General features: G+C 45.4%; 1 protein-coding gene across 1 annotated transcript; it reads left to right on the top strand.

The window, feature by feature from the left end:
- The first annotated feature begins 12,404 nt into the window (after positions 1-12,404).
- LOC123124814 (auxin-responsive protein SAUR76) lies at positions 12,405-13,232 on the top strand. Its single transcript, XM_044545367.1, has one exon. It carries the CDS (start codon positions 12,489-12,491, stop codon positions 12,918-12,920), a length of 432 nt encoding a protein of 143 aa, XP_044401302.1. The 5' UTR covers positions 12,405-12,488; the 3' UTR covers positions 12,921-13,232.
- Positions 13,233-18,235: the final 5,003 nt, after the last annotated feature.

Below are 18,235 nucleotides of genomic sequence, written 5' to 3'. Positions count from 1 at the left end.
TTTCAAAATCGAGCTCTGGCACCTATGTAAATCCCTGCTTCCTTCTGCGAAGGGCCTATCTATTTACTTTTATGTTGAGTCATCACCCTCTTATTAAAAAAGCACTAGCTGGAGAGCGCTGCTGTCATTTGCATCCATTACTATTAATTTATATTGGGTATGACTATGACTGGATCTCTTTTACCATGAATTACAATGTTTAGTCAGTCCTTGATCTTTAAAGGTGCTCTGCATTTATGTTTTGCGGTCTCAGAAAGGGCTAGCGAGATACCATCTTGTTATATCATATCATGATTGTTTTGAGAAAGTGTTGTCATCCAAGATTTATTATTATTGCTCGCTAGTTGATTATGCCATTGATATGAGTAAACATGAGACCTAAGTGTTATTGTGAATATGGTTAGTCATAATCTTTGCTGAAAACTTGAATGCTGGCTTTACATATTTACAACAACAAGAGCAAACAGAGTTTGTAAAAGTTTTTCTTTATCACTTTCAGTTTATCAGCTGAATTGCTTGAGGACAAGCAAAGGTTTAAGCTTTGGGGAGTTGATACATCTCCGTCGTATCTACTTTTCCAAACACTTTTGCCCTTGTTTTGGACTCTAACTTGCATGATTTGAATGGAACTAACCCGGACTGACGCTGTTTTCAGCAGAATTGCCATGGTGTTATCTTTGTGCAGAAACAAAAGTTCTCGGAATGACCTGAAACTTCACGGAGATTATTTTTAGAAATAATAAAAAATACTTGCGAAAGAATCAAGGCCAGGGGGCCACACCGTTTCCACGAGGGTGGGGGCGCGCCTGCCCCCCTGGGCGTGCCCCCTGCCTCGTGGGCCCCCTGGAGCTCCACCGACCTCAACTCCAACTCATATATTCGTGTTCGGGGAGAAAAAATCAGAGAGAAAGATTCATCGCGTTTTACGATACGGAGCTGCCGCCAAGCCCTAAACTCTCTCGGGAGGGCTGATCTGGAGTCCGTTCGGGGCTCCGGAGAGGGGAATCCGTCGCTGTCGTCATCATCAACCATCCTCCATCACCAATTTCATGATGCTCACCGCCGTGCGTGAGTAATTCCATTGTAGGCTTGCTCGACGGTGATGGGTTGGATAAGATTTATCATGTAATCGAGTTAGTTTTGTCAGGGTTTGATCCCTAGTATCCACTATGTTCTGAGATTGATGTTGCTATGACTTTGCTATGCTTAATGCTTGTCACTAGGGCCCGAGTGCCGTGATTTCAGATCTGAACCTATTATGTTTTCATGAATATATGTGAGTTCTTGATCCTATCTTGCAAGTCTATAGTCACCTACTATGTGTTATGATCCGGCAACCCCGAAGTGACAATAATCGGGACCACTCCCGGTGATGACCGTAGTTTGAGGAGTTCATGTATTCACTATGTGTTAATGCTTTGGTCTGGTACTCTATTAAAAGGAGGCCTTAATATCCCTTAGTTTCCGCTAGGATCCCGCTGCCACGGGAGGGTAGGACAAAAGATGTCATGCAAGTTCTTTTCCATAAGCACGTATGACTATATTCGGAATACATGCCTACATTACATTGATGAATCGGAGCTAGTTCTGTGTCACCCTATGTTATGACTGTTACATGATGAACCGCATCCGGCATAATTCTCCATCACCAATCCAATGCCTACGAGCTTTTCACATATTGTTCCTTGCTTATTTACTTTTCCGTTGCTACTGTTACAATCACTACAAAACCCAAAAATATTACTTTTGCTACCGTTACCGTTACTATCATACTACTTTGCTACTAAATACTTCGCTGCAGATATTAAGTTATCCAGCTGTGGTTGAATTGACAACTCAGCTGCTAATACTTGAGAATATTCTTTGGCTCCCCTTGTGTCGAATCAATAAATTTGGGTTGAATACTCTACCCTCGAAAACTGTTGCGATCCCCTATACTTGTGGGTTATCACCCAACAGCAATTTGTTCACCCACCGTTTGCTATTTTCTCGAGAGAAGCCACTAGTGAAACCTACGGCCCTCGGGTCTCTTCCTCATATTATTTGCCTTTGCGATCTATTTTATTTGCCTTTTATTTTCAGATCTATTAAACCAAAAATACAAAAATACCTTGCTGCAATTTATTTTATTTGGCGTTTGATCTATCAATATTTGCAACTCTCTCTCACGTCCGTTTGCCTATCTTGGTCGCCGCTACCCGAAAGGGATTGACAACCCCTTTTACACGTCGGGTTGCGAGTATTTGTTATTTGTGTGCAGGTGTTGTTTACATTGTGTTGCTTGGTTCTCCTACTGGTTCGATAACCTTGGTCTCATCACTGAGGGAAATACCTACCGCTGCTGTGTTGCATCATCTCTTCCTCTTTGGGGAAATACTGACGTAGCTTCAAGCCGCATCAAAAGAAATCTCTGGCACCGTTGCCGGGGAGGATCTTCAACATATACCGGGTTCCTAATCACAAATCTCATCTCCTTGTAATTTACATTATTTGTCATTTGCCTCTCATTTTCCTCTCCCCCACTTTACAAAAATTTGTCGTTTTATTCGCCCTTTTTCTCGTTCGTCGTTTTCTTGCCGGATCTGTTTTTGAGTGCAATCTTGTTGCGTAGTCACCATGACTCAAGAGAACACCAAGTTGTGTGATTTCTCAAATACCAACAACAATGATATTATTGGCACTCAGATTGCTCCTCCCGCCACTAGTGCGGAGTCTTGTGACATTAATACTGCTTTGCTGAATCTTGTTATGAAAGATCAATTTTCTGGTACTCCTAATGAGGATGTTGCGTCCCATCTTAATACCTTCGTGGAATTATGCGATATGCAAAATAAAAAAGATGTGGACAATGGTGTTGTGAAGATGAAATTATTTCCGTTTTCTTTGCGTGATTCTGCAAAATTTTGGTTTTCTTATTTGCCTCGCAATAGTATTGATTCTTGGAATAAGTGCAAAGATGCTTTTATCACTAAGTACTTTCCGCCCGCGAAAATTATTTCCCTTAGAACCCAGATCATGAATTTCAAGCAACATGAACATGAGCATGTTGCACAATCTTAGGGAAGGATGAGAATGATGCTAAGGAATTGCCCAACTCATGGGTTAAATCTTTGGATGATTATACAAAAAATTTATGCGGGGTTGAATTTTGTTTCTCATAATCTTTTAGATTCTGCCGCGGGTGGTACTTTTATGGAAATTACTTTGGGTGAAGCCACCAAATTGCTTGATAATATCATGGCAAATTATTCACAATGGCGTACCGAAAGAGCTCCTACTAGTAAAAAAGTTAATTTGGTTGAAGAAATTTCTTCTTTGAGTGAAAATGTTGAAGCTCTTATGAAATTGGTTGCTAGTAAAAGTGCTCCTATTGATTTCAATGATATGCCTTTGTCTACTTTGATTGAGCTAAATAGTGATGCCATAGATGTGAATTTTATCTCTCGAAATAATTTCAACAACAATGCTTATAGAGGTAATTTTAATCCTAGGCCTTTTCCTAGTAATTCCTCTAATAATTATGGTAATTCCTATCGAAATCAATTTTACAATAATAATAGGAACACCTCTGATCTTGAGAATAATATTAAAGAATTTATCAACACGCAAAAAGTTTTAAACACTACTATATAAGAAAAGTTGAATAAGATTGATGATTTGTCTAGAGGTGTTGATAGAATTTCTCATGATGTAGAAAATCTCAATATGACAAATTTTGTGCCTAAGGTAGAGGAATAAATTAAAGCTTTATGTTTCTATGGATGAGAGTAAGAAAAGAACCGCTATGCTTAGAGCTAGAAGAGAATTTTTGGAAAAAGCGTTTTCTAGTGATTGCTTTCATAAAAGTGATGAAGATCTTAAAATGACTGGTGTTTCTTCTATTGATTCCTTGTTTAGTAAAATTAAGATTGATAAAAAAGGGACTGGAGAAGATCCAACTTTAGTTAGAAGGTGTCCCAATAATTCGGAGGGTGAAAATCTTGTTGAGAAAATTGATAAAAGTGGGTTTGAAGAGGTCAAGACTTTAACTAGTGATGTGCCCACTCTTTTGGATTACAAAGACTTTAATTGTGATAGTTGCTCTTTGATTGATTGTATTTGTTTGTTGCAATCCATGATAAATTCACCCCATGCTTATGAACAAAATAAAGCTTTTACTAAACATATTGTTGATGCTATGATGAAAGCTCTTGAAGAAAAGTTGGAATTAGAAGTTTCTATTCCTAGAAAATTACATGATGAAAGGGAACCTACTATCAAAGTCAAGATTAAAATTATGAGTGTTTTGCTTTACGTGACTTGGGTGCTAGTGTTTCTACAATTCTGAAATCTTTATGTGACGTGCTTGGTCTTACCGATTTTGAAGAATGTTCTTTAAATTTGCACTTGGCGGATTCTACTATTAAAAAGACTATGGGAAGAATTAATGGTGTTCTTATTCTTGCAAATAGGAATTATGTGCCCATAGATTTTATTGTTCTTGATATTGATTGCAATCCGTCTTGTCCAATTATTCTTGGTATAACGTTTGTACGCACTATCGGTGCCGTGATTGATATGAAAGAAGGTAATGTTAAATTTCAATTTCCAATAAGGAAGGGAATGGAACACTTCCCTAGAAAAAGAATTAGGCCTCCATATGAATCAATCATGAGAGAATCTTATGGTCTCGAAACAAAGATGACAAAACTTAGATCCTTGCTTTATGCCTTGCTAAGGGCGTAAAACTATAGCGCTTGTTGGGAGGCAACCCAATGAATAAATTTTCTTTTTTCTTTTTGATTTCTGTTCTTGAGTGTTAGCACAATTATTCTACTGTTATGATTGTGTTTTTTGTGTTTTAATTAGTGTTTGTGCCAAGCAAAGCCATTAGGATCTTCTTGGGTGATAGTTGTTTGATCTTGCTGAAAAAACAGAAACTTTTGCGCTCATGAAAATAATTCTGATTTTTAACAGAAGAGTGATTTTGAGTTGATTATTTTTGCAGAAGATTAATATACAAATTGCCTCGTGGTCCTAGTTTTTTCAGAATTTTTGGAGTTACATAAGTATTCGAATATCCAGATTACTACAGACTGTTTTGTTTTTGACAGATTCTGTTTTCTTTGCGTTGTGTGCTTGTTTTGATGATTCTATGGTTTTCTTTGATGAGTTTTTGTCATAGAAAAGTTGGAATACAGTACATATAATGCAAGAATAAAATATGAATTGGTTCGATACAATACTTATAGTAGTGATTTGCTTTCTTATACTAACGGATCTCACGAAGGTTTTGTTTGAGTTTTGTGTGATTGAAGTTTTCAAGTCTTGGGTTATCTTACGATGGATGAAGGAATAAGGAGTAAGAAGAGCCTAAGCTTGGGGGTTCCCATGGCACCCCCAAGTTATTATCCAAAGAGAAGCAAGCAACTAAGCTTGGGGATGTCCCCGAGTGGTAACCCCTCTTTCTTCTAACAACCATCGGTATTTTACTCGAAGCTATATTTTTATTCGTCACATACTATGTGTTTTGCTTGGAGCGTCTTGTATGATATGATTCTTTGCTTGTTTTATTTTGCTTTTTAAGTCTTGATCCTTGCTGGAAACACCAATTTGAGAGAGCCAAAATTATGCCATGACTTGTTAGAATTGATATCTATGCTTCACTTAAATTTTTATGAGCTATGGATTTGCTCTAGTGCTCCACTTATATCTTTTTGAGCACGGTGTGCTTTAGTATTTTTGAAGAAATGCCAAAAATACTCTCTTGCTTCACTTAGATTTATTTGAGAGTTAGTAAAATTTTCAAGAAATCTCTCTTGCTTCACTTAAATTATTATGAGAGAAAGAAAAATTATGCTCATGATCTTCACTTATATTTGTTTGAGCTTATCAAAAGCAACATCTGAAAATTAGCCCCAAAGTGATAGTTATCCAAGAAGGATATAATAAAAAATTCATGAAGATCATTGGACAAAATAAACTTGATTCTTTGTAATAGTTTTGAGATATGATGATGTGATATGTGAGTCATGCTGATGAGTAATTATGCTTTAGTAAGAATATTGGTGTTAAGGTTTGTGATTCCCTATGCAAGCACGAAAGTCAATAGTCATGCAATGAAATTACAACCTACTTATGGTGCATTATTCGGTGTTAATTATGCTTAATGCTCGCTTATGAGATTATTCGTTTCTTGGTTGGTCGCTTTTCAATCTTTTGCTAGCCTTCATTTTGCACTAAGTATGATCACTACTTGTGCATCCAAAAACCTTTAAACCAGTTTTGCCACATGAGTCCACTATACCTACGTATATGCGGTATTCTTTTGCCGTTCTAAGCAAATTTTTATGTGCCATCTCTAATTCAAAATAAACTTCTCTTTTGTGTGTTCGTACCGCTCGCGAGGCGGTGAGGGGTGGCCAATATTTTCCATGCTAGATGTGTTATTCTCATGATGAGTGTTTATTCACTTGTCATTGCACGAGAGTAAAGCAAAGGTATTAGGGATGCCCAGTCCCGAAATGAAAAATGAATTTACTTTATGTTGTCAAATAATAAATTCCTTGGAAAGTGTTGGTATTGAAGGCAATCGTGGATTCGGCTAGCCATGGAAAGTGAAAGTATGGTGGAAAAAGGAATAAACTTTATTTTTTTGTTTGGGAACCGCCTATGATATATCTAGCATGGAAAGTGTTGGGAACTCTAAGTTGTTTTCGTTGGTGGGAAAGGCACACCTCCCAAAATGTTTTTATCTCTAAGTTTTTCGCTTTGAGCTCTGGCACCTCTACAAATCCCTACTTCCCTCTATGAAGGGCCTTTCTTTTACTTTATGCAATTTTTATTATGAATTTGAGTCTCCATCTTCTCTTATAAAAGCACCAACTAGGAGGCACTATGATTGTACTTGAGTGTTGGGTGTAGCTAATATGCGAGTATGTTTCATGAATGGATCAATGATTAAGCATGATGGGCTAGGGATAACTTATTTTAGCATTGATATTTTGAAAGACATGGTTGCTTGTTGATATGCTTGAGTATTTAAGTCATCATGTCAAAACTAGACTATTGCTTTGAAGCATATAAAAGTCCAAATGTCCATGCTATAAAGAAAAGAATATGAGATGACATATTAGGCAGCATTCCACATCAAAAATTCTGTATTTATCACTTACCTACTCGAGGACGAGCAGGAGTTAAGCTTGGGGATGTTGATACGCCTCCAACGTATCTATAATTTTTTATTGTTCCATGCTGTTATAGTATCATTCTTGGATGTTTTATAATCATTTTATATCATTTTTTGGTACTAACCTATTGACATAGTGCCAAGTGCCAGTTTTTGTATTCTGCATGTTTTTTTACATCGCAGGAAATCAATACCAAACGGAGTCCAAATGCAGTGAAATTTTTTGTGGATTTTTTTGGACCAAAAGACATCCAGTTGGCCGGAGAAGCGCCTGGGGGTGCTCCGAGGGGAGCACAACCCGCCAGGGCGCGCCAGGGGGGCCAGGCGCGCCCTGGTGGGTTGTGCCCACCTCGGGTGCCCCCTGAACCGACTCTTTGCTCTATAAATACCCCAATATTCCAGAAACCCTAGGGGAGTTGATGAAAATCAATTCCAGCCACCGCAGAGTCCAGAACCACCAGATCCAATCTAGACACCATCATGGAGGGGTTCACCACTTCCATTGGTGCATCTCCGATGATGCGTGAGTAGTTCTTTGTAGACCTTCGGGTCCATAGTTAGTAGCTAGATGGCTTCCTCTCTCTCTTTTGATTATCAATACAATGGTCTCTTGGAGATCCATATGATGTAACTCTTTTTGCGGTGTGTTTGTTGGGATCGAATGAACTTTGAGTTTATGATCAGAGCTGTCTTTTTATCCATGACAGTTATTTGAGTCTTCTTTGATCTCTTATATGCATGATTGCTTATAGCCTCGTATTTTTTCTCCGATATTTGGTTTTTGTTTGGCCAACTTGATCTATTTATCTTGCACTGGGAAGAGGTGCTTTGTAGTGGGTTCGATCTTACGGTGCTTGATCCCAGTGACAGAAGGGGAACCGACACGTATGTATCGTTGCTACTAAGGATAAAACGATGGGGTCTATTTCTACATAAATAGATCTTGTCTACGTCATGTCATCGTTCTTATTGCATTACTTCGTTTCTCCATGAACTTAATACACTAGATGCATGCTGGATAGCGGTCGATGTGTGGAGTAATAGTAGTAGATGCAGACAGGAGTCGGTCTACTAATCTTGGACGTGATGCCTATATGATGATCATTGCCTGGATATCGTCATGACTATTTGAAGTTCTATCAATTGCCCAACAGTAATTTGTTCACCCACCGTTTGCTATTTTCTCGAGAGAAGCCACTAGTGAAACCTACGGCCCTCGGGTCTCTTTCTCATATTATTTGCCTTTGTGATCTATTTTATTTGCCTTTTATTTTCAGATCTATTAAACCAAAAATACAAAAATACCTTGCTGCAATTTATTTTATTTGGCATTCGATCTATCAATATGTACAACTCTCTCTCACGTCCGTTGAGCGCCGCTACCCGAAAGGGATTGACAACCCCTTTTACACGTCGGGTTGCGAGTATTTGTTATTTGTGTGCAGGTGTTGTTTACGTTGTGTTGCTTGGTTCTCCTACTGGTTTGATAACCTTGGTCTCATCACTGAGGGAAATACCTACCGCTGTTGTGCTGCATCATCTCTTCCTCTTTGGGAAATACCGACGTAGTTTCAAGCCGCATCACGTGCCACCCGGTCCCGGCCCATGCCTGAGCCCGGCCAGGCGAGGCAAGCGAGTCCGTGCGCGTTCTCTTCTATTTCTCTCCTCTACGACTGTTGGTCGCATGCTTAGCCTATTCAATTCTGCAAGTATTTCTTCAGTACCACCTACCTTGTCGATTCTTCGAAGAAATAGCTTCTTTCCAAGAATTTGATAAAAATCTCCCATTCACCCCCTCCGGTCAATTAAATGCTTCACCTCCATAGTTTACTTCACCATTTGTCTTACTATTTACTTTATGTTCTAGTTCACCTAGCAACTAATACAATAGACGATCTCCGAATTACGGTTTGAGTGCAAGCGTAGTTGTGTACGTCACAACGTAGTTGCGAGGCTGATAGTTTCCTTCCTTTGGCTTCTTTGGACTTAACATGTAAACTGGGTTACAATAGTTCTCATGAGTCGTGCTTATAAACTAACCATGTGCACTTACAAAACATCAATGGAGCGCATAAGCCAAGGGACACCATGTCATCCACACATCTGGAGCGTCGCAACTGCATGTCTGTTGGTTGCAGCCATCCCAAAAGACATCGACCAAACCCAACTATTCTCATTGGAAAGAAGACCACGCCTTCCTACTGGTAAGGGACCACCGCCACCTCGACTGGTGGCGACAGTGACGGGGTAGAATTGAGCCACATGTACCATGGGCGAGTCCACGCCACCTCCTTGGGGAGGGGGCATATGGGAGCAGGGAGAGGGGCCTAGGGTGGGGTGAGACGACCGGAGGGTTAGTGGTGATTGACGTCTAGGTTTCTGTGTGTGAAACAGAGAGGAAGAGAGAGCACTCACAAGCAGGTGTTTTGTTTCCTTTCAATATTAAGAAACTATATATACAGATATTCTCATGGATAATGCTGATGGCAAGAAAAAATATAGTGGTTGACACTTTTCTAGCACACTTTTCACTCCATGGAGAACTAAACACTAATACTTACGTGTTAGATGACACTATGAGACAAGTACATATGACTGACTATAGAATGTGCAAAAGTGCCCAGAAAGAAAAGGTGTTTAATTGTCTTCTGATGATACATGATAGGTAAATGAACCACAAACTTAGCTCCAAGTTGCAAAAGTCCCGTCTTAATTACCTACAAACTTTCCTTTCCTTGATTGATTAATGGCAATTGTTTATCTGATGCGAAAACAGGTGGTTGGCTCACATATATACAGAAAACAGGCAAGAATCTCTTTAGGGTTCAGACCCTAACTAACCAATAACCTTTGCTAAGTGTGACACGTATAGCGGCGAGGTGCTTTTGCACAGCTGGGCTCCAAAAGGAGCAAGCGCAATCTGTGGCCAATGCCACGTCTGTCTGTCTCGACAAGAGAGCAACAGGAGAAAAAGAGTAGTAGTAGTTGTAGTAGTACATTACGGACGAGGTACAAAATCATACGATCCTGGAACAGAGATGGTTGAGGTAGCCTTACGTTCTGCTCCTCGATAGGTTGTGGCTTTTCACACGAAAATTCGCACCGGCGCGCAGGTGCGGGGGCATGCACATGCCAAGCACAGTAGGGGCACAGTAAATTAAGTTTTAGTTGTTGAAACTTACGGTTTTTCATCTGAAACTTGCAATTTTTTACTTGTTTTTATTAAGTGTCATAGATAAAATTTTAAGACATTTTTTGTCAGTCACACGCAAAAAGAAATCGTGATTTTGTATGTAGCTCGTACTAAGTTTTAAAAGTTAAAACCTAAAACATTTTTTTTGAAGGTCACGGGGGGCAAAGCACTCTACCTGAATCATTTTTCTTTTTAATTGATGATCAGCGAAATAACATAGATCAGGGGATCAGGGGATGGTACGAGCGAGAGAGAGAGAGGGGGGGGGGGGTGGTGGGGATGGCGCAGCATCCCTACCTAAAACATATTTAAAATAAATCTTATTTAAAAGGCCACGTCACGAGAAACACTAGTATGAAAACATAACTTAATTTAAATTTTTATTCAAAATATATGAAAGCTTGAAAATCAAAAGCCGAAAGAAAAAATCACGTCCGAGGGACTCGGTGCCCCCGCACTTGCGTGCCCCAAATCCGCTTCCGCATCCGCTTTCCACTGCCAGATGCACTTCTACTCACGGACAAGTTCCACAGCCATTTTTGTGGCCTCGTGCAAGTGGCCGGCGATGAGCATATACGGCTTAAATCTAAATAAATGTGATGGATATCAGCTCGGCGTACTACCTGACGATGGACATGTCACGGTCCTCGCAAATTCACACTCGGGTCTGCGCTGCCGTGTTGCATGCCAACCGGAGAGAAAGAGACGGACGGACGGACGGCCAGATACCTCGCACCGTCACAAACGGAGTATCACCACTTCCCGACGGGGCGGCGGCCAGTTGCCTCCCCACTGTTCTCCTCTCCTCGAGTATTTGACAAAAAACTACCACATTAGGGGTTGGCGTCCCACAGAACTACCACATTCAAAAAAGTGGCTGATAACTACCAAAAATTTCTAATTTTGTGACTAAAAACTACCACTTTTGAAAACTGACCGGTTTAGACGATTTAAACACGTTTATGACATGCGGGACCCACCCTTCAGGGGTGACGTGGCGGCACGGTCAACTGTTTATTTTGACCGTTAAGTTGAGGCTAGTGAACGAATGGACGGCGTCGATGGCGTACTGTAGGGCGGCGACCGGGGGAAACGAGTCTGCGGCGGCGGCGGCCACTTCCCCCGGGAAGGGCAACGGGAAGGCGGGCGCGACCGAGGCCTCGGCGTCGGAGAGGACGCCCGCGGCGACATCCATCTGGCCGGCCGCGGGGTCGGTGAGGATCCCATCGATCTGCGGTCCGAGGGAGGAGGTGGAGAAGCCGCGGTGGGCCGCGAGGTGGGTGCCGAAGGGAAGCGGGAGGGCCAGGCCCTGGGATCTCGAGCGCCGACGGAGGTCGCCGGAGGGGAAGTGCAGGGGGGCTTGCTGGGTGGGGAACCGGGGGGCGGAGGAGGAGGACGGGTCCTCATGGTTGTTGTCGTGGTGGGAGGAGGGGACGAGGTGGGAGAGGGAGGGGTGGAGGCGGCGGGTGAGGTGGCGGGAGAGGCCGGTGGCGAGGCTCCTCCGCGCGGAGAAAGCCATGGTTTTTCGGCGGCGGCGGCGGCGGCGGGCGGGCACGGCGAAATGGCGTGGGGATCGGGGGAGAAGAGAGGGTTAGCCCGCGACGAGGCGGATATTCCACTCGCGGTAGGCTGCTGACGTGTGGGCCCCACCTGGCATAACGGTCAACTTAACGGTCAAAATAAACAGAGTTGACTGTGCCGCCACGTCACCCCTGAAGGGTGGGTCCCGCATGTCATAAACGTGTTTAAATCATCTAAACCGGTCATTTTTTAAAAGTGGTAGTTTTTAGTCACAAAATTAGAAATTTTTGATAGTTATCAGTCACTTTTTTGAATGTGGTAGTTGTGTGGGACGACAACCCCTAATGTGGTAGTTTTTTTTGTCAAATACTCCCTCTCCTCTCCTCCAGGTTCGGTTTTACCATCATCACCATGCCATGCACCGCCCCCGACACCTTGACCCTCGCCCTCCCACCGGTCTCCATCCCGCCAGTCCACAGCCGGCCTCCCCTCCGCCTCCTATATATAACCTCTCGCCACCTCCCCGACCCTGCAAGTCATCCCTACGCCTCCTTTCTCTTTCCGACTGAACCCCAAGAACATCCTCTCCATCTCTCTCTGCTTCCAATGGCGAAGGGCGGGCTGAGCAGCAAGCTCAAGTGCATGATCAGGCGGTGGCACTCGTCGAGCCGGATCTCCCGCACGCCCTCGGCGGTGTCGCACGGCGGCGGCGAGGAGGAGGACCCGTGGGGCCGCGGCGTCGGCGGGGGCGGGGGCGGCGCGGCGTCGTTCCACGGCGCCGACGGCGTGCCCCCGGGCCTCCACCCGGTGTACGTCGGCAAGTCGCGCCGCCGCTACCTCATCGCCGCCGACCTCGTCTGCCACCCGCTGTTCCAGAACCTCGTGGACCGCTCGGGCGGCGGCGTGGGCGGCGACGGCGCCGGCGGCACCATCATCGGCTGCGAGGTGGTGCTGTTCGAGCACCTCCTCTGGATGCTGGAGAACGCGGACCCGCAGCCCGAGTCGCTGGACGAGCTCGTCGAGTACTACGCGTGTTGACCGGCCGGCCGGCCGGCCAACCGCCCACATCATCCGCAGCTGGCGGCGCCAAGCTCGCCAGAGTTGGTGGCCTGGCCTCTATAGGGGGCAATTTGGTAATTCTTTCTTTAAGCTAGGGGTAGAGTTGTAATATAATACGCCTGTCAAGCGTGCACCGAGGGCGACGTGAGTGGGTAATTAAGTTGTGTGTGGAGATTTATTTAACCTTGAGGCGTTCGTGGTAATTCGGGGATTAGCTTCGCAATTACCGCGCGCCCAAGAATGATGCTGTTCTGGGGCTATTAATCAATTTCCCTAATGATTGGTGTGGTAGCTTCTTTTATTCTTCTTATTAATCATTTTCTCTTTTCCTCTCTTCTTTCAATAAGATATGTATAAGATGTAGGGATCAATGCATCCACGTACATTTCCATCGGTGTATGCAAGCTCATCTCCTTCTGGGATCGATACATTCCTTTCGAATCTCTTTCCTGAGATTTCTGGAAATGTCATCTACTAGTAGATATTATTATTTTTGGCTGGTAGTTGAAGGCATTTTCACCAGCCGACAAAACTGCTACAGACAAGATGTCATTGACAGGAGAAAATCAAGATGCAGTGCTTCATCTTCTTTCAACAAAGTAGCTGGTAGCGGAATGTCAAGACAGAGTTGATGTGAGCACAGCTGAATCTCTTCCGGGGCCAAGAGTAACAAAAACCCAATCAAGAATGCTGAAGGTTGGCGTTGGTGGGACAATGATCTCGTGCAGTTTACAAAGTCCCACAGAGACAAGACACGATAAAGCCATTTACATTCGCGTTCCATCCACAGCGCCTATCTCCACCGTCCAAAGCTGCTCAAGATCGAAAGATGCATGTGAGAAAGCTGTGGGTCGTTCAAAAACAAGCCAAAAAAGGCAACTTGAATCAAACTTTCTCCAAACTTGGCCATCAATTAGCCATCATGCGCATGCACAAAGCAACACGCACAGCCTAGTCGCCGAAGCAGCACCAAGACCCATCAAACACTGGTCGCCATGCAAATTCTAATCTAATCCAATCAGAGGGTTTTAAGTAAGTGGAAGTTCGGTGCAGAGTCAGATGATGGGTGCTACGTACGCGCGTCCAATTCCTGGCTGTCATGGAGCTTCCTTTTCTCTTCCCTTTGCATGGTTCGTATTTGCATGCATGCACGCATGCTTAGTAACGGGCCTGCGCTTAATCCGGTTGATTAATTGTCTGGAGAGGATGATGACAACTTTGGACAACTTTTGGGCATGTATTTGGACGTACTAACCAGGGCCATTTAAGTTGGTTGGTGAGGGAAAGCATTTGGTCCCCTTGAACATCGTTGGAGTTGGACCACGTACGCATCCATACCCAACCCAGCAGCCACAGTAAACTAACTCAATTCTTCTTTGCAAAATGCTGTAGCAGCAGCTGGTTGATTAGCACGTACAACTTTCTTAAAACTCAGCAACCGATCGATGGATGACATATACTACCTCAGTGTTAGATGCATCTATATCTATTTGAGCGACAACTAATATTAATATGGACGGAGGGAGTAGTATGTTTGAGCGACAATTAATATGAAACCGAAAGAGTAATATATATTCAACATTACTGAATAACTCATCATCCCTGCATTAATCGCTACATAGAACTAACTACATGAAAACAACTCTCAAAAAGAAAAAGAAAAACTACATGAAAGCAGAAACCCTATTTGAGTCGCTCTTATGGCATTTTCCACGCACCCCCAACCGGCCCTCTCATCCATTGACTGGTCGTGTATATTACTAACACAAATCATTAGTAGCAGATCATGTAGTTTATTTTTTAATACAAATGCTGGTGCCAACTGATGATTGATGGATGGTGGCGGGAGTGGGACTCGACTCCGGAGCTAATTAAGCTAGGGCTAAAGCAAACACATTGCATAAAATAATACGTGTCGGGGACAAGCTGAACGCCTTCGCTGTTGGACTAAAAGTGCGCGCGGTAGGCCAGTCATCCGCTGTTACTACCAAAATTTAAAGAAGCTCTGCCCCTAACTAATAATTAAACTACGCACGGGCGCACTCATGGTAGTACTGTAGTATGTTAATCTAACCATTTTCCGTTTTAAAGCTGGTTGCGATTGAATTGGCATTGTGCAGCTCATGACAATTGACCCTCTTTAAAGGATCGGATGGCATGCATGCACGGCGAGGGGCCGACGTCCGCATTGCTAGCAGTGCCAGTGATACTATATACTTCACCAAACATTGGAGCTACTGTAACTAGGACAATTTACCTGCGCATTGTATCGACTTTTCTGTCTGTCGCGACCCACACAAGCGTGCACGAACGAAATGGATCGCCACGTTGGAGTTGCTCTAACCGATCGTGCCGATCGACCGAGCAGGTAGATTGTCCTAGCTACGTAGTACTACAGAAATTAAATATGGAATCTGAGAATGAACGTCCAATCTGGTTGAAGTCATGCATGTGCGATCGGAGAGCACCTCCATATATTGAACCGGTCGATCCCAGAAAAGGCTGGTTTCAACGGTTGGTTTTTCTACGTACATGTACCCATGCTAGCTAGCTAGGGTAAGGTAAGGTTCAGTACGTATAGTCGTGCTAGCCATGGATGCGCTAGCTATATAGCTATAGCCGGCCGGCCGGCCGGTTCGATCGATCGGTCACGTTAGTTGGCTGCTAGCTCCAGCAGGTAGGTCGCCGGTCCATTTCCTTAACCGACGCCCGCGTCCGTAACACTATCCTTAACTGACGCAATCCACGGACGGAGTTGTGAGAGCGTTGTGGTACTAGCTGGAGGCCATTGCTCTCTAATTAATCCTCGATGTTTAAGCCTCTCATTTGTTAATTGCGCATGCATGCATGCTGGCAGTTCGCTAGCAAGCTCGACCGTACAACATGGTGGCAACTTAATCATGTGTAGAATCGACTAATCAAGTGTCAACTAGGCTTAGTCTTAATCAGTTCATGATCACCACGCCGGCGCCTCATTGATTACTGTAGATAACAATACGGAGGTCCGGGGCCGGCCGCAACGGAAATACTGTGCCATAGTACGTACGTACGTACTGTACGTGCTGAAGCTGAAGCCGAAGAGACTGTTGCACGTACGTACGTACGCGGCTGGTTACAGTCGGGAGTCCTGCGCCGCTAAAGCAGAGAAGAAACGAAGGCTCGCACAGTGCTCGCCTAGTATTCTCCTGACGACCGGTAAGCAACCGGCCGGGCAGACAATTAAGGTGCTTGTACTGTACGAGTGGCGCGCTAGACGCTAGCCCTGCGTGCGCGCGCGGCGTGACAAGCTGGTTTGCCGGTGCGGATCTCTGTGATGGCGACGCCGCAGTGGCGCCAACCTAACTATGCTTTGGTGCCAGTACTGGCGTCTCTCTCGACCAGCTAAGAACGTGAATAATGCCGGGGAGAGGTAGGGAGCGATGAGGGTTCTGACGCGGCGGTGCACCCGCTTCTCAACTCGATCGTACTGCCATCTTCTCTGCGTGCATATGAATGTGCTAGCATGCAGCTGGAAATACTGGGCCATCAACGTATGGCACGTGAAGAATATGAAGGTGAAGACGACTGGAAACGATATGATGTGCACGCTCGAAGTGGTCTAATTAGAGTTGGTTCTATTCTACTGATTAGTTAGTGAACTCAGGTGACAAGTAGGACAAACTAATTGTGAGTGTGCCTGTCATCAATAAATGGAGTTGTCTGCTGTATCCGTATGTGGTGCTGAGAGGCGAGGCCGAGAGAGGCAAACGCAGCCGGGCGGGCGTTGACGGGTCAGCTCGAGCAACTAACTGACTGATAAAGCGTATCCGATAGGGATGTCGTCGGCCTGGCCCGCGACGGATGGAGCGCGCTAGCTCGCGACCTCGCGTGCGTGGTTGCATGCATGGCGCTGGCAGCCTGCACCGACGGTGACGCCCTGGCAAACCGGAGTACTGCCGGATATAGCCAGCGCTGGAACTCACACGGAGGAAGCAAAGACGGCCCGGGGGCAGGAGGATCGCAGCCCCGGATCTCCACACACGCGAGTATCGTCTACGGTTGAACGGTCGCCGTAGTGTAGCGGTGCGGAGGGCGTATGGCGACGGGGCATGTGCGCGCGGCGAGGAACACGGGCGGCGCGTGGGCACGGACGGCCACAGTGCCGCGTGGGTGGTGCGTACGACGTAGTACCCGTATGCAGTCGCGAGTCGTGACCACGGCCGCATTTACGCCAGCTTCCCGCCCCGCGGTAGGTCGCGCCCGCCTTTCGGGCCCCGTGTGCCGCGGCGTGTTCGTGTCGGGGCTGCGCGCGAGGGACGCCGTGCGTCACCGACGACCGACCGAGAGCGTCGGTCAGACGGTCGACCGGGGTGGAAACGGAGGAGAGTGGGCGTGCAGTGCCATGAACCCGGCCAAGTACTGTTCGTTCGATTTACTACGTGGGATGGGAGCGGGCGATTATTGCTGGCTAGCGGGTACGTGTGAGTGACCACAACGTCTATCTATCTATCTATCTATCTATGTGGTCACCTGCGCAAAAGGAAAGGGAAAAACATCTAGTAGCATGTGGTCACCTGCGCCGCGCAACTAATTCGAGCGTCCTGGCACGGTACACAAGTAGGAGCGGCACAGTGACCTGAAGACTCCTAGCTAGCCGCTCCCTATTCTCGACTGTGCCGACGGTACGGCGCCCGGGATAGATAGATGGTACCGCGTCGCACATGCGCATCGACGTTCGAAGATGGATGAGCCTGCGAGCGAACATGGCGCGCGCAGAATCGCAGGTCGCGCGTGCGTCGCGATGGGGCAGGGGAGGATGGCGCCGATATATCTCGGTCCGGCCGGCATACGGAAGACCCACCCGCAGGGGCTGCAATGCATGCATGTTTTTTTTTTGGAGGGATGGGGTTGCATGGTTCACGGCACTGTCGCGTCTCTGGGCGCATGGGCTTTCACTCCGGATCTGCATGCGCCATGGGCCATCAGCTCCCCACAGGGTGAGGATGCAGCGCCACCACCATCATCACTGAATTAGTCGACCACGGTGTTCCTCTCGTTAGGGTTTTCTTCTTTCTCTCGCCTCCACCGGCGACGTAGAGAACTTTATCTCTCGCAGCCGTCCGTCTGATCTTCTCCGCTCAGGCTGATCACGGGGCAGTCTAGTACTGCTACCCGGCCTTGGTGGGGGTTAGGTGTTTCGGTTTGCGTTAGGGTTTTACGTTGTTTTCTGGCGGCAAGGAGATCGCGAGATCGGATCCAAGTTTTCTGAGACGATGGCAACACAAGGTACTCCGGGCTCGTCTGGTAGCAAGGGG

Source organism: Triticum aestivum, chromosome 5D (assembly GCF_018294505.1).
Source record: "Triticum aestivum cultivar Chinese Spring chromosome 5D, IWGSC CS RefSeq v2.1, whole genome shotgun sequence".
Lineage (NCBI taxonomy): Eukaryota > Viridiplantae > Streptophyta > Magnoliopsida > Poales > Poaceae > Triticum > Triticum aestivum.
Note: the sequence above shows the minus strand (reverse complement) of the source record. Positions and strands in the feature narration are given on the sequence as shown.

What these genes read in the sequence shown, in the direction of transcription:
- LOC123124814 (XM_044545367.1), top strand. Translation starts at nt 12,489, where the DNA reads ATGGCGAAGGGCGGGCTGAGCAGCAAGCTCAAGTGCATGATCAGGCGG.